Source organism: Sordaria macrospora, chromosome 3, assembly GCF_033870435.1.
Source record: "Sordaria macrospora chromosome 3, complete sequence".
Lineage (NCBI taxonomy): Eukaryota > Fungi > Ascomycota > Sordariomycetes > Sordariales > Sordariaceae > Sordaria > Sordaria macrospora.
The window spans coordinates 2,738,226-2,750,594 of record NC_089373.1 but is presented as its reverse complement, the minus strand read 5'-3'; the positions used below and the strand labels follow the sequence as shown (position 1 = coordinate 2,750,594).

Here is a 12,369-nt window from a genome sequence, read left to right as displayed (position 1 = left end):
GATCACTTCCCCAGTCAACTTGTTCCTGAAACGCTGGAAGATCACGGGATCATCGCCAGTTCTGTTTCCCCTCGGTACCCTCTCCCATTTATCCCCATCGAGAGGTGGCAGCCTAGGATCGTCGTCGGACAGGACATCGGTATCAGGGTTGAAGAACTTATAAACGCCCGAAACGAAAAGTTTATCGGCAAACACCTGGACACGCCATGGCTCTGGTAGCGGGCCTAACAGACCATTCGCGTCGTCAATACCGTAGACGAAACATGGGCCAACAAAAAGGAACTCCGTGTCCTCCGCCCGTAACGGTCGTGGTAGCTGGAAGAATTGTTCTTGGAACTGCAAACTTTTCGACGGAGGCGGTTGCTGTGGTTGCGATTGTAGTTGTCGCGGACGTAAAATAACGGGTTGGTCGAAACCCAATGTGACGAACCGTTACAAGCACAGGAGTATTATTGTCACACGGACATTGCCCACAGTCCAGGGGTTAGGATCGCAAGGCTCAGCAGAGTCTCAAACGCTTGGAATGAGCCTCATGAATGTCCGGCGGCCGCAGGCCGCGAGGCTCAACCTCACTTTGGCCAGACTCTCAGCTACCAGCATTGCTTACCCAAGCCCCTCTAGACGCCTTCAGGCTAGCGAGTCAACCATCAAACTGCCGACGACGCTAGTAAGCGAGATGAGGCAATCCCCAGTCATCACAGAAGCGATCACAGCAACCAAGCAAGGATCAGAGCGACCGAACAAGGATCGGCGCCAGAAGAAGGAAGTAGAATGGTTGAAGCGCACTCAGGAAGATCCGCATGTATGAAGATCGCTATATAGATACCCTGAGGCCTCAAGCAACAAGGCTTGGTACGTACCTTAGTACGCACCAAACCTCTTTGGCATAAGAAGGCCTTGAAGCCCAGCCTGGATGGAAAGGCTTCAAAGGATTCAACAAGGCTTTCGAGACCAAAGTAGTTTATTAGCTGAATTGAACTACTGTTCCAAGCCCAGAACTCTGCCCTTGTCACAATTACCGCTGGGACAATAGAGTAACAGAGTAGTAGCCGAAAGGTACTGATAAATTGTGATAGCTATTGCTTGCTGAAGAACCCTAATAACAAAGGCCGGGAGGCCTTCTTATATACTGGTCTTCAGTCTTGTCCCGTGGTCCCGTAAACTCGGGACACCGGGACCGGGTCCTATCTAATTGGTCAATCTATCTAAGTCCGCTGATTGGATCGTAACACGATTCCCCTCTTCTGTGGCTTTGTCCTCAACGCCACGATGTAATTCTATAATAACACTTGCCCATTTTCCGTTGCTTGGGTGCCAACAGCTTCTGTTGGTCGCTGGTTTATTGCCTGTCGTGCCCCAGCGCTTCTCCCTTTCCTGATCCTGCTTTCTGTGTTACCCTGTTGATTCCGGTGAGTTCTTCCTTTCTTTCCATCATCCATCCATCATGCCTGCCTCTAGAATCCCGTCGTCTCGTTCTTCCCAGAAGAAGGTGTCCATTAATGGACTCGCTCGTCATATCGAACAGCTTGGTTGAGCTTCTATAATGCCGTGTTCCAGCTGTCATCAACACAACCGATCTTGCATCGTTGATCGCTCGAAATCGCTGTCGTGCAGCGAGTGCATTCGTCGCAAGGTCGCTTGCGATGTGTCCGTTGATCCGGACTCTCGTTGTGAGTGATTTCCGTGGTTCACAGTGCCTATGGTGATGCTGACTTGTTGATTTAGTTGACAAGGAGGTAGAGAAATCTCGTCAATTGGAGGAGGAGGAGGAAAACTTGATGCGGGAGATTGCGGTTCTTCATAACCGTCTGATCCGTACTCACGAGCAGAAAAGACATTCGTTGCGTCGACAGAAGGAGTATTTTGATCGCGGGATGGCGGATCTTGCGGAGGAGATGAATAGTGGGAGCGAGCTGTCTAATGGCGACGTCTTCGTCGTTGAGGGTTCCGGTGAGCCCGACTGGGTGCAGGAGCTGAATGCGATGTCTCCTGGCTCTCTGGAACAGCTGGCGGTTTCGGTCAGTCAGGGTTCTGACGGTGCCAATCCTCAATCTCTTTCTTGAAGTTGAGGAGGTATTCTGGGGGTTCCCATGTGTTGCTTTCGTGGCCGTAGCCTTCCCATTTAATAAGATACTTGATCTTTCCATTTTCGAGTATGGAGTTTAGTATGCCTTCTGCCATGAACTCGTCTCCTTCGTTCCACGTTTCCACCTTATTGTCGAGCCTGGCGTTGCTCTTTCACCTAGTAGGTTCTGTTTCGGGCAACAGGTTGACTTCGAGGTGGATATGTTGAAGGGATCGTGCCTGGAGGACGGACGATGATGGAGACGCGGATGGATTTTAAGCTGGAGGTCAACTTGCGTCAAAACTTCAGCGGGCTGGCTTGGCCGGGCGTCATGTGCAGGAAGCAATGTAAGCGGCTCGTTGAAACGGTGGTAATGAAGAGATTCCTTGCACTCACTTTGCGAGTCGCATTATGATCACTTGGTCAAGCCCCCGGGTGTTCAAGCATCATCGACAAAACAAATGGCCGCTCGAGTAATTGGAATTCCCAGTACATTGACTTTGAATACCCGCGGTCAGGTCAAAATCAGAGCAGAAAGAGCGTGTACCGCTTCCCCTAAGCGAGTGTTCTATTGTGGATTACAATGTCTTCACTACCTAGTCATTTATTGTTCTTATTGAAGGTCAATTGATAAGTTTCAGCAATCAGTCTCTTACCAATCTCCCGGGGTCAATCACTGTTGCCAAGCAACAATCAGTTGTATAGAAGAGTAAAATGCACAATAGAGATGCCGAGTACCTCGATAGATGCGATGCACAGACGCCGAAGGACTTCGGATAAAAGCCCGTTTCATTGTATTCTCACATGCATACCTATCCTGCCTAGAGGTACTCACTAGGTACTATTGTTTTTGGGTTCTGAATAGGCACAACACGGCTGTGGTTTCTCCCCTTCTCCAGGATAAAATGGAGTATTTCTCGTCGGGGAAAGAATTTCTTCACCCCCATTTTCTCTTTTTACTTTCGTCACTCATTGATCAACTCAAGGTAAGAGCCTTTTTCTTTTCCTTTCTCAGCTTCAGTTCTCACGTTTTGATAGGTAAGGTACTCATCTCTTGCAAAAATGACGGGAGACGATGCGTTATCCCCTTCTCTGCTCATATTTGTCTGTCCCTCCAGCGCATCTTCAGTACCACTAAGCGGCGATAAAAATTGTTTTGATAGTCCACTCCCGCCTTCAGCACTTGGGACTTACTCAGCTACTACTGGCATTAGAATGTTAGCACCCGATACGCCCGTCGACTTTGACATTGGTCTCTCACCCTGAACTCCAGTCATTTTATGTGTTCCGCTCTTTTTGTAACTCATTATCATTTGCCTTCTGATTACTACCTTATCCAGCCCTTCTCAACACACTTCACCAGATACACCTCTGTAGTTCAGTTAGGTGTGAATGGGAGCCAGCCTGGCCCCAAGTGCGATACTACCCCTTCGCTCCGAGGATGCCTGTTCGAAGACCTCGCCTGTAACAATCAATTACCCACGCATCAAAATCAACGCCAACTGGCTTCCACTTTCCATAGACCTTCTGGTGGGGGCACATCGTAACATGTGGGAGGGTGTTTTCACGTCAAGTCGAAGTACACGGACTTACTACGGACACTGGGCTGCCTTTTCGACTCCGAGACATTCGTCCTAGATAGCGGGGGCAGTCGGGTTAGACGAGGGTGTCGAAGTCGACCACGCTTTTATCCCAATCCCCGGCCAAGTGGCAACGAGGAAAACTCACTTGAGAGAATTTCCCATCACCCGTGAGCATTCCCAATCGTATTGAACTCCCGTAGCACTCTTCCCAGCCGTCCAAGACTCCAGGTTGGCCTCGATTTCATCTCAAAAATTCCAGCCATTGGCCAGTAAGAAGTCTGGAGAAATCCGGGAGGAGGCCGTATCACCCTCCAGCACTCCCAACTGCGGTCAAACCCAATTGAAGGGTTCACGACGTTGTTTGCTCCCGTCTGTTGTTCCATCTCATCCCAATTCTCAATACCTTCCAAGTTGGCCAAGCGGGATCTTACCTTACCCAGTGAACTATCTGCCGAGATACCACTCCTCCAAGTTAGTCACTCGTTGGTGATAGTTCTCACCGCAACACGCAAGCGGCTGTGGGCTTCCATCTCTTCCTTCGCCTCCAAGTTTTTGGGTGGGGAGTTGAAGATCTTCCTCTGTCAGGTATTTAATCGCATTCTTTTTCCCTTGAACGATCCACTCCTGCCTCCCTTTCCTTCCACGAACAAGCAATCAAGCACTTGGCTTCTGCTACGTAGCCGAGAGGTATATCTTCTTCTTCTCTCTCTCCTGCTCCTTTACCTATCTTCCTGCCTTTTTATATCTTCAACCTCACCACTGCCCCATCACCCACAGCGCAGTAAGTGAGTGGAACTCCAAACGTCAGCGAGTCGTCCTACTCTAGCCTTCACTTTTTGGACTCGTCCTCTCCAGCTGGCCGGCCAGCTTCAGCGGGGCGTAGGCGCAGATCCTCTCTCCTTCTTCGCGAACTCAAGGTTCTCTTCCTCGATCTCACCAGATTTCCTCTTGTTTTTCCAGTCGACTTCCACAAAACCAGCAGCTTACGCTTGTCTTTGCTTGGTATCTGGCTACCTCCAACCAATATCCTCACTTCCATTGCAACAATAACAACAAAAACCAGGGATCTCATCCATATCCAGGGCATATTTGCTAACATCATCAGCGTCAGAAACTCACTATCAGCAACAGCAACACCCACGGCTTCGACACGCTCAATTATTCTCAGATTGTCCTTGACATAACATCCCGACAAAATCATCAACGAACGTTCAACATCAACCAACCTTGCAACACTAACAAGTGGAAAACACCACATACCACATACCTATCAATCTTCCTTACTCCGGCAACTTTTTCCTCCACTCCTTCCTCCAATCCCGACAAAGTATCAGATATACCATCAAATCTTCATCCAAAACTCATCGAAAACGTTCGAATTATCATCAAACGGCCAACAAACATGCCGTCAACCATCATTCCCGCCGCGAAACTAGCGGCCTCAAAGGCTTTCCTGTCGGAAATCATCAAGGACATGGAGGAGTCAGGGATCACCGACAATAACACCTGTACTCCCACTCCCATTCCCATTACTCCTCTTGCTACTCCTCCTACCACCCCCGAGGTCATTAGGTCGACCAACATGACCTCTGGTCATTGTCTCCCCACTCCTCCTCCTTCTTCTCCAGATCCTGCTGCCGGCAGCCCTACCACCGTTGACGACAACCCCGACTTTGAGGTCAAGATTATTCATATCGGCATCGCCAAGAAGAACAGAAAAGACAAGGACAAGGCGACCGATGTCGCTGAAAAGGACAACCAGAACCATGGCCCTCCCACACCCACTCTCACCCCCGAGCCCGAACCCGAACCCGAACCCGAGCCCGAGCTCACTTCCCCTCCCAAGCCAACCCACGTCCACAGCCGTAAGCTGGTAACAGTCCGCCGCATCAGCGCCATCGACACTGCCACCAACAAATATCACACCAAACTCACCATCGACGGCTGGACCGTCGGTGTCAACAAGCGGCCCAGGCCCAGCAAGGTCAACTTCGAGACCGGTCACCGCGTTATTTTCCTGGAGCCGGACACGCTCCTTCCTGCTGATCAGCCTCGCTACAGCAAATTGTTCGCGCAGGTCGGTGGTAACCCCATTACTTACGACGGGCGTAAGTGGTTTCGTGTCGGTACTCGTACTGTTGGCCCTCCTAGGTGTCGGCGTTGGCAGTTCGTTTCTCAGGGACATGTTTTTCATCTGAAGGACTTTCCGGAGGTGCATGATGATGTGATGTTGAAGGCGAGGTTGGCGAGGTTTGGCGGTGGCTGTGGCGGTGACGGTGGAGGTGACGGTGAGGAGCAGGAATTGGTTGACTACTCGGCTTTGTTGGGGGCGGTTAAGTGGGATCCGTATGGCGATTTGCCGACGTCGTGGTCGTTGTTGTCGTCGGTGCCCTGCCCGTCGAAGAACAAAAACAGCATCCACAACGGTGGAAAGGGTGGTAACTCCAGCAAGAAGAACAGTCCTCCGGCTCCCATCGTCAAAAAGCCGTCCTGGATCCAAAAGACGGACATCGAAAGGGTCCAGAACTGCCCTAACTTGTTCAAGAAGCCGAAGTACAAGAACATCGTTTTCCAGGAGTCGGTCAAGGTTGACGGAACAAGCATGACCTGCTACTTTGTCCCGAAGCAGTCGAAGTACTTCAAGCAGCTACATGAACCCCATCCCGGCGCCGAGTCAGTTGCCCACTCCGTTTTCGAGAGCGGTAGATTTGGCGTCACCAGCAAGCACGTCGACCTGCCTTTCTCCGAGGACTGCCCATATTGGGCCGTGGCTGTCAAGAACAACATCGGAGCGCTCCTGGAGGACCTCCACAAAAACGGACATCGTGGCGCCCTGGCTATCCAGGGGGAGGTAGTCGGTCCCACTATCTCCGGAAACCACTACGGCCTGCCTCCAACTTCTGCCCCCTCGTTTACCGTTTATTCGGTGTGGAACATCGAGACCCAGTACCGCTGGGATCCTCGTACTGTCCAAAAGTTCTGCTCTACCCACGGTCTGAGCCATGTTGAGGTTCTAGGGTATCACAAGGTGACAGGTATTGCTTCGTCTCATGAGGATCTGATCGCCAGAGCCAGCAGCAGACAGGGTGAGGGACTCGTTTTCAAGAGCTGCGCCAGTGATGGTCGTTGGTTCAAGGTGTTGTCGGATCGATGGATCACGGAACGGGGAGATGAGGTTGATGCTCAGCTGGAGGAGGCGATCACGGAACGGGGAGATGAGGTTAATGCTCAACTGGAGGAGGCGGAGGCGGTGCAGGCCACGAACATCAAAGTATCGGCGAAGCATACCTCTAGTGTCTCGGAGGATACAACCCTTCCAAAGACTTCCGACAACGGGTTTCTCGACAACGTGAAGGCCTACCTAGATGCCCCTGTTACCTGGCTCGGACAGCCGATGAGCCACAGAGAAGCCATCGGAGAGATCGGTCGCATCATCTTGGCCGAGATGGCCATTAACAAGAACATGCAAGTCGCCATAAAGGACTTGGTTGAGGTTGTGTTGGACGAGCTGAAGTTTGTCCAAGTCGAAACCGACAGGACTTTCGCGGGCGAAGATATGGAGAGTGAGTTCAAGAAGGATGATGTCCCGGTTGAGGTCACTCCCGACTCTACCACCACCATTTGTAATAGCCCCGAGACTCCTACCAGCCTCGACACTCCTACCAGCCCCGAGACTCCTACCAGCCTTGACACTCCTACCAGCCCCAAAACTCCTGCCAGCCTCGACACTCCTACCAGCCCCGAGACTCCTACCAGCCTTGACACTCCTACCAGCCCCAACGCTCCTGCCAGCCTCGACACTCCAACTTCCCCCGACACCCCCACTACTTCCCACGAAGCCAACCCATCCACAGAGCCTATCGTTTCCGTCATCGCAACAGAGCATGACAACGGAGACAACGGTGACAACGAATCCGTCGGCGTGAACTGGGATGACTACAAGGTCTTCAAGCAAGGCGGCAAGATGGTCTGTATCAGACGGGAAGATTATAGGCCCCGGAGCCCGCCCTGCATGTACGCATCGGCTGAGGAGATGGTCCGTCGTCGCGAGGCCCGTCACCGCGACAGGCAGCGTCGTTATCGTTTCTTGGGCGAGTGAAGGGGGTTTTCAAGCTCCAAAGAGCTGAGAGCTGTCATGAGGAATAGCATTTGCATTCGGTTATGGTCAGGATGACTCGCAGGGCAAAGGGAAGGGCTGGGTGGGACTTTAGAACAGGACGGCTGCTGGTATATACCCTAGTATATGGCTGAGGTAGTTAACTTGAACATTGCCGGTTTTCTATCGACGTTCGTGTTGCTCATATCGATGGTGAAGTGTGTCAAATATCTCCATTGTACGCCACCGTGACATAAAACTCGATCCTACTAGTCTAGAAGGTCCTCCACGAGTTGTGCGACTGATGACTGGCGAGTGTCACGGAGAGGGTGTGATGGTCAAACGAGTGCCGGTGGCACAACCGCAGTGCCGAAAACATGTGGTGGCCATCTCATTGTGATTGGGTAACTAGAGAACACAGAGTCGGCTGTGTAACTAAAGGGCCCTGGAGCTCGTTGAGAGAATCACAACAACATTGTGAAGAAGTGTGGTGAAATGATGATCATGAGAGGAAGAGGACCTCGACGTCGTCAAAAGAGGATCCTGGTCTCCAGAAGCTCAGACCACTCACTGGCAGATCAAGCTGGGGCAAGCGGAGCTCCAAAAGAGATGATCAGAGGTGGTCAAAGCTCCCGAATTGTGGTTCCTGTCGCAGCTGAAAACCCAATTGCGGTTAGGCTTCGAGATGAATCCCCACTTGCCATGCAAGTTCCAGCTCAACTGGCCACTCACATCGTCCGGATCCCTTCCAGCGTCTCCCAGCCTCTGAAATTCCCGGCCTCAGTGTCACTGTAACGCGAGAGCGCATCCACTGATTCTAAAGTCTGGGTCAGTCCAGGTCCGTTCATGTTCCCCCCGTCCTCTCCGGCGCTTGTTCAGCTCTTTGAATTTCTTTTCAACAGTCCATGAATTAAAATATCTCGTGATTTTTCATCTGGACATTTACCGCTTGTTTTCATCTTTCATCTCATCCACTCACTAGCTCACCTGTCACCGTGAAACAAACCACCACACCTACCATATTCAATGCCACCTCCACCGCCTCCCGCAACCCGGACCATGTCTCCGCCGACAAGGCGTCCCGGTGATCGCGACCAAATCTATAATCCGCGCCAGTCCGATGCCAGCTTGCCATACCGATCAGACAACAACGAGACTGTTACCATCCAGAAGCCCAATGGCTCCGAAACCACTTTCAAGCTTCCCCCGACCAACCTCAAGGATCTACCGTACCGACCCGCTCCCAATGGCACCTCGGATCCAAAGAGACGGCCATCCGACCCAGCCTACCGCCCCGGTGACCGTGACCGTGATCGTGAACCGCAACCACAACGAAGAGCTTCTTCCCCATCTCCAGGCACAATTCCACCAGCCCCAGTATCTCCCACTTCCAAGCCATCATATGTTCCCGGTCACTCCCCGCCCGGATCTAGGAACCCTTCCTACGGCAACTATAACCCACCCGCAAGCTCCAATGGCCCCGACAAGAAGGGCAGCATGCCTGGCGGCTTTCCCACGGGCGGGGCTATCAAAATACCTCTGGATGAACCCCTCGACCCACGCTCACCTTCCTTCGCTCGTCGTCCACCTCCCGCTCCTGCTCCCATCAACGGCGGCATGAACGGCGATCACGGTGGCTCTTTGAACGCCATCGGCGGTGGTACCAGCCGCCGTCCCGACGTAGTCGAATCCATACCCGGTCCCGCGGCCTCTCTACCCTCCAACAAGGATGATCGCGACCGGTATGATCGCGATGGGCGGACTCGTCCCGGCGCCAATAATCCCCGTTACGGCTCCGAGCGTCCTCCAAGCCCAGGTTACACCAAACCGATCCGCCCGCCTCCTCCCCGCAACAGCAGCACCGGCAACAGCGACTATGGCGTTCCCACTAACAGCAAACCGAATGGCAACACCATTGTTAGCAACCCCAACCCAGGGGCAACCAACCCGTCCAACCCGTCCCGTCCCAGCATCGGCCCGGGCCGCCACGGCTCCATCATCGAAATGATGCCCGGCCCCGCCGCGCTCTCTCCTCCTCCTCCTCCTCCTCCTCCTCTTGGTCACAGCAACAGCCACAGCCACGGCCCTAGCCATCATCCCTCCCTCGGTCTCGCCCTAGGCCCCAAGCCCTCATCCTCCCTTTCCAAGCCCACCAAAACCGCCGCCAAGCTCACCGAACTCGAAGAAGGCTTACTCTATGGCGACACCGAACGATACCCACCGCAAATGGAACTGGGCGACTACCGACAAGCAACCGAGTGTTCTCTACGGGAATACATGGCGTTGCAGCGCAAGCGGCGGCAGATTTCCTACAAGATTGCGGCGGGCAACAGCGGCAAGGAGGCGGCGCTGGTTGAGGAGAAGCTGAGATTTCAGGCCAGCACGGCGATCGATGAGTTGATTGAGTTGCGCGGAAGGGTCGCGGAGATCGTGAGGAGAGCGGAGAAGGCGCGGTGGAGGCGGTATTTGTGGAGTGGCGCTTTGTGAGTATTTTTCTCCTTTTTTTCTTTCTTTTCCTCGCTGCGCTCGATCTTACCTTCTTCCGCCCAAACTTACTAACAATTGTGAAACAGCGCAATCTTCATCCCCCTAGTCAAATCCTTCTTCCGCCCCTCCACCGTCGACAAGGGCGCACATGCTCGCGAGCACAAGCACAAGCGTGGCCATAACAGAACCGAATATGCCTTCCGAAAATCCAAGTCGTTGATCGACCGGATTCTGACGCAAGCTCGGCGTCCCGGTTTGGCCAGCTTGAGTTTCCTGGTTTTCGCCGTGTTGTACGTCTTCACCAACGAGGTATCCCTTAGAGCGGCGAAGACGGTGAGCAGACGCCTGAAGAGGTTGACGGCCAAGGTGGAGAGGGGACGGGAGTTGGGTGAGGAGGACTTTAAGGGCCTGCAGGGGTGGAGGTGGGGGGTTTTGGAGTTGACTGCTTAATGGAGGGTGGTTATGAGGGAGAAAATGAAGATGGAGATGGTAATAGGACGTGAAAGAAAAGAGGAGGAGAGTGAGGCCAGAGATGATATTGATGAATTAATGACTGGTAATGACGGAGTTGTTGGGCGTTTAGATGATTTTTGCTTTTCTCTCCTGGATTAATGATGAGGTTTTGGAGGATTTTGGAGAGGAGGAGGAGGAGGAGGAAGGCAGCTTGGAAAGAAATGGTGGTTTGGCTATTTCTTGGTTCCCTTCCATGTTTGCTGTTTTCATACCCTCGCTTATATCATTTCTGAGTTTCTAACTGTATGTACCTAGGAAGTAATGTTGAGACAGATTGACCCCTGATCTTAGTCGACAGCGATACAACACCCACTGAAGAGTCAGGCACTGCGTCGGTTACTGATTGTGCTACTTGAAGAAACATTCCCGTTTCACCCTACGACCACACACACCACACCGCAGACCAGCTTGTGGTCCCTCAGTTTGCCATCTTGAGTCACCAGCCATCAGTCAACTCATCGTTTGCCAACACCTAAGTAACACTTGGTACAAAATGTGACCAACACTCCCCATTTACCAGCTATATCATCCCAATCTCCCTTCCCTTCCCTTCCCTTCCCTTCCCCCTGGTATTGCACCTACTTTCTCTCTGCTGTTCAGGATGAACGGTTAGCCAACGGCAAAGTGACCTACCTCCATCATGGCCACCCCCAACTACACATCCGAGCAGATATCCGCCCTCAGAGCCCTGCGCGCCCGCCTTCGCTCTGCGAAATACGACTGGGAAGTCCGGCAGCTGTTGAAGAACACCGCCACCGCGACCGGTCTGAGGCAGCTACAGTTGGTAGAATGGCAGGATGGGGATGACAATAGAAAGAATCTGCTGCATTGTTTGGTGGATGAACGGCTTGAGAGTAAGTGCCCCAGGTCCCGTAGATATATGATGTTCATGTCCTATACTTTCCTTGTTCTGTCTTTGGGAAGAGAATTACCCAAACCGTGTTTTGGTAGTGGTAGTGGTGGTCGTAATGGTAGTACTATTGATGTTCATGCAACTAATGAACACCAACAAACGAACAGAAGTAGCAATAATGATCATCCAAGAATTCTGGTCCCGCAAAGAATCAGACCAGCGCCAACTCATGCGCCTCTTCCACGTTCCCAAATGCTACATCGAGATTGGTTCTCCAGAAGGTTTAGGTGACGGGAATTACACGGTTGAGCAACTAATGGCAGGAAGAAACTGCGAGCAATTAGTCGACATCATTACTCGGTGTCGCGAGCTGTATCCCTCCCAAAATTCGGAAGGGGACGAACAAGGGGAAGAGAACGATGAGGAGGAGGGGACGGGTGAGGAAAGAGCAGCAAGAAGAGCAAGAGAAACAGAACGTATGGTCAAACACGTCCAACGAATAAGCACCCCTATACCACGCACTCCTTCTCCTGGTCCTGACTTGAGCTTGCATCCATCAACAACTGGTGGTACTTCTGAGAAACTGGCGGTCGCTAAGTTTTCTTCTCTATCCACTATTAAGGCTCATCGTCCTGTTGCACGGCAAGTTAGTTCCAAATCTAGTTCTTCTCATAAACTACTTTTAGCGAGAGGTGGTACGCCTCGAGATATAACGATTTGGCGTTCTCCTCCTCCTCCTGCAGCTGCTTCTGCACAACGGACACAACGGACA

At 52.3% G+C, this 12,369-nt stretch overlaps 4 protein-coding genes across 4 annotated transcripts; all 4 read left to right on the top strand.

The window, feature by feature from the left end:
- The first annotated feature begins 1,134 nt into the window (after positions 1–1,134).
- Positions 1,135–2,168, top strand: SMAC4_03073 (uncharacterized protein). Its single transcript, XM_066089884.1, has 2 exons — positions 1,135–1,670; positions 1,726–2,168. The coding sequence occupies exons 1-2, from the start codon at positions 1,544–1,546 to the stop codon at positions 2,061–2,063; spliced, it is 465 nt and encodes a 154-aa protein (XP_065946501.1). The 5' UTR covers positions 1,135–1,543; the 3' UTR covers positions 2,064–2,168.
- A 2,882-nt stretch (positions 2,169–5,050) lies between these two features.
- Positions 5,051–7,747, top strand: SMAC4_03072 (uncharacterized protein; the record flags this gene model as incomplete). Its single annotated transcript, XM_003349436.2, has 2 exons — positions 5,051–7,271; positions 7,351–7,747. 2 exons carry the CDS (start codon positions 5,051–5,053, stop codon positions 7,572–7,574), a joined length of 2,445 nt encoding a protein of 814 aa, XP_003349484.2. The 3' UTR covers positions 7,575–7,747.
- Positions 7,748–8,314: 567 nt separating this feature from the next.
- On the top strand, positions 8,315–11,051 carry SMAC4_03071 (uncharacterized protein). The gene is made up of 2 exons (XM_003349435.3): positions 8,315–10,227; positions 10,318–11,051. Exons 1-2 carry the CDS (start codon positions 8,771–8,773, stop codon positions 10,679–10,681), a joined length of 1,821 nt encoding a protein of 606 aa, XP_003349483.3. The 5' UTR covers positions 8,315–8,770; the 3' UTR covers positions 10,682–11,051.
- Positions 11,052–11,384: 333 nt separating this feature from the next.
- SMAC4_03070 (uncharacterized protein) lies at positions 11,385–12,142 on the top strand (the record flags this gene model as incomplete). The annotated part of the gene is made up of 3 exons (XM_003349434.1): positions 11,385–11,598; positions 11,765–12,034; positions 12,102–12,142. The coding sequence occupies 3 exons, from the start codon at positions 11,385–11,387 to the stop codon at positions 12,140–12,142; spliced, it is 525 nt and encodes a 174-aa protein (XP_003349482.1).
- Positions 12,143–12,369: the final 227 nt, after the last annotated feature.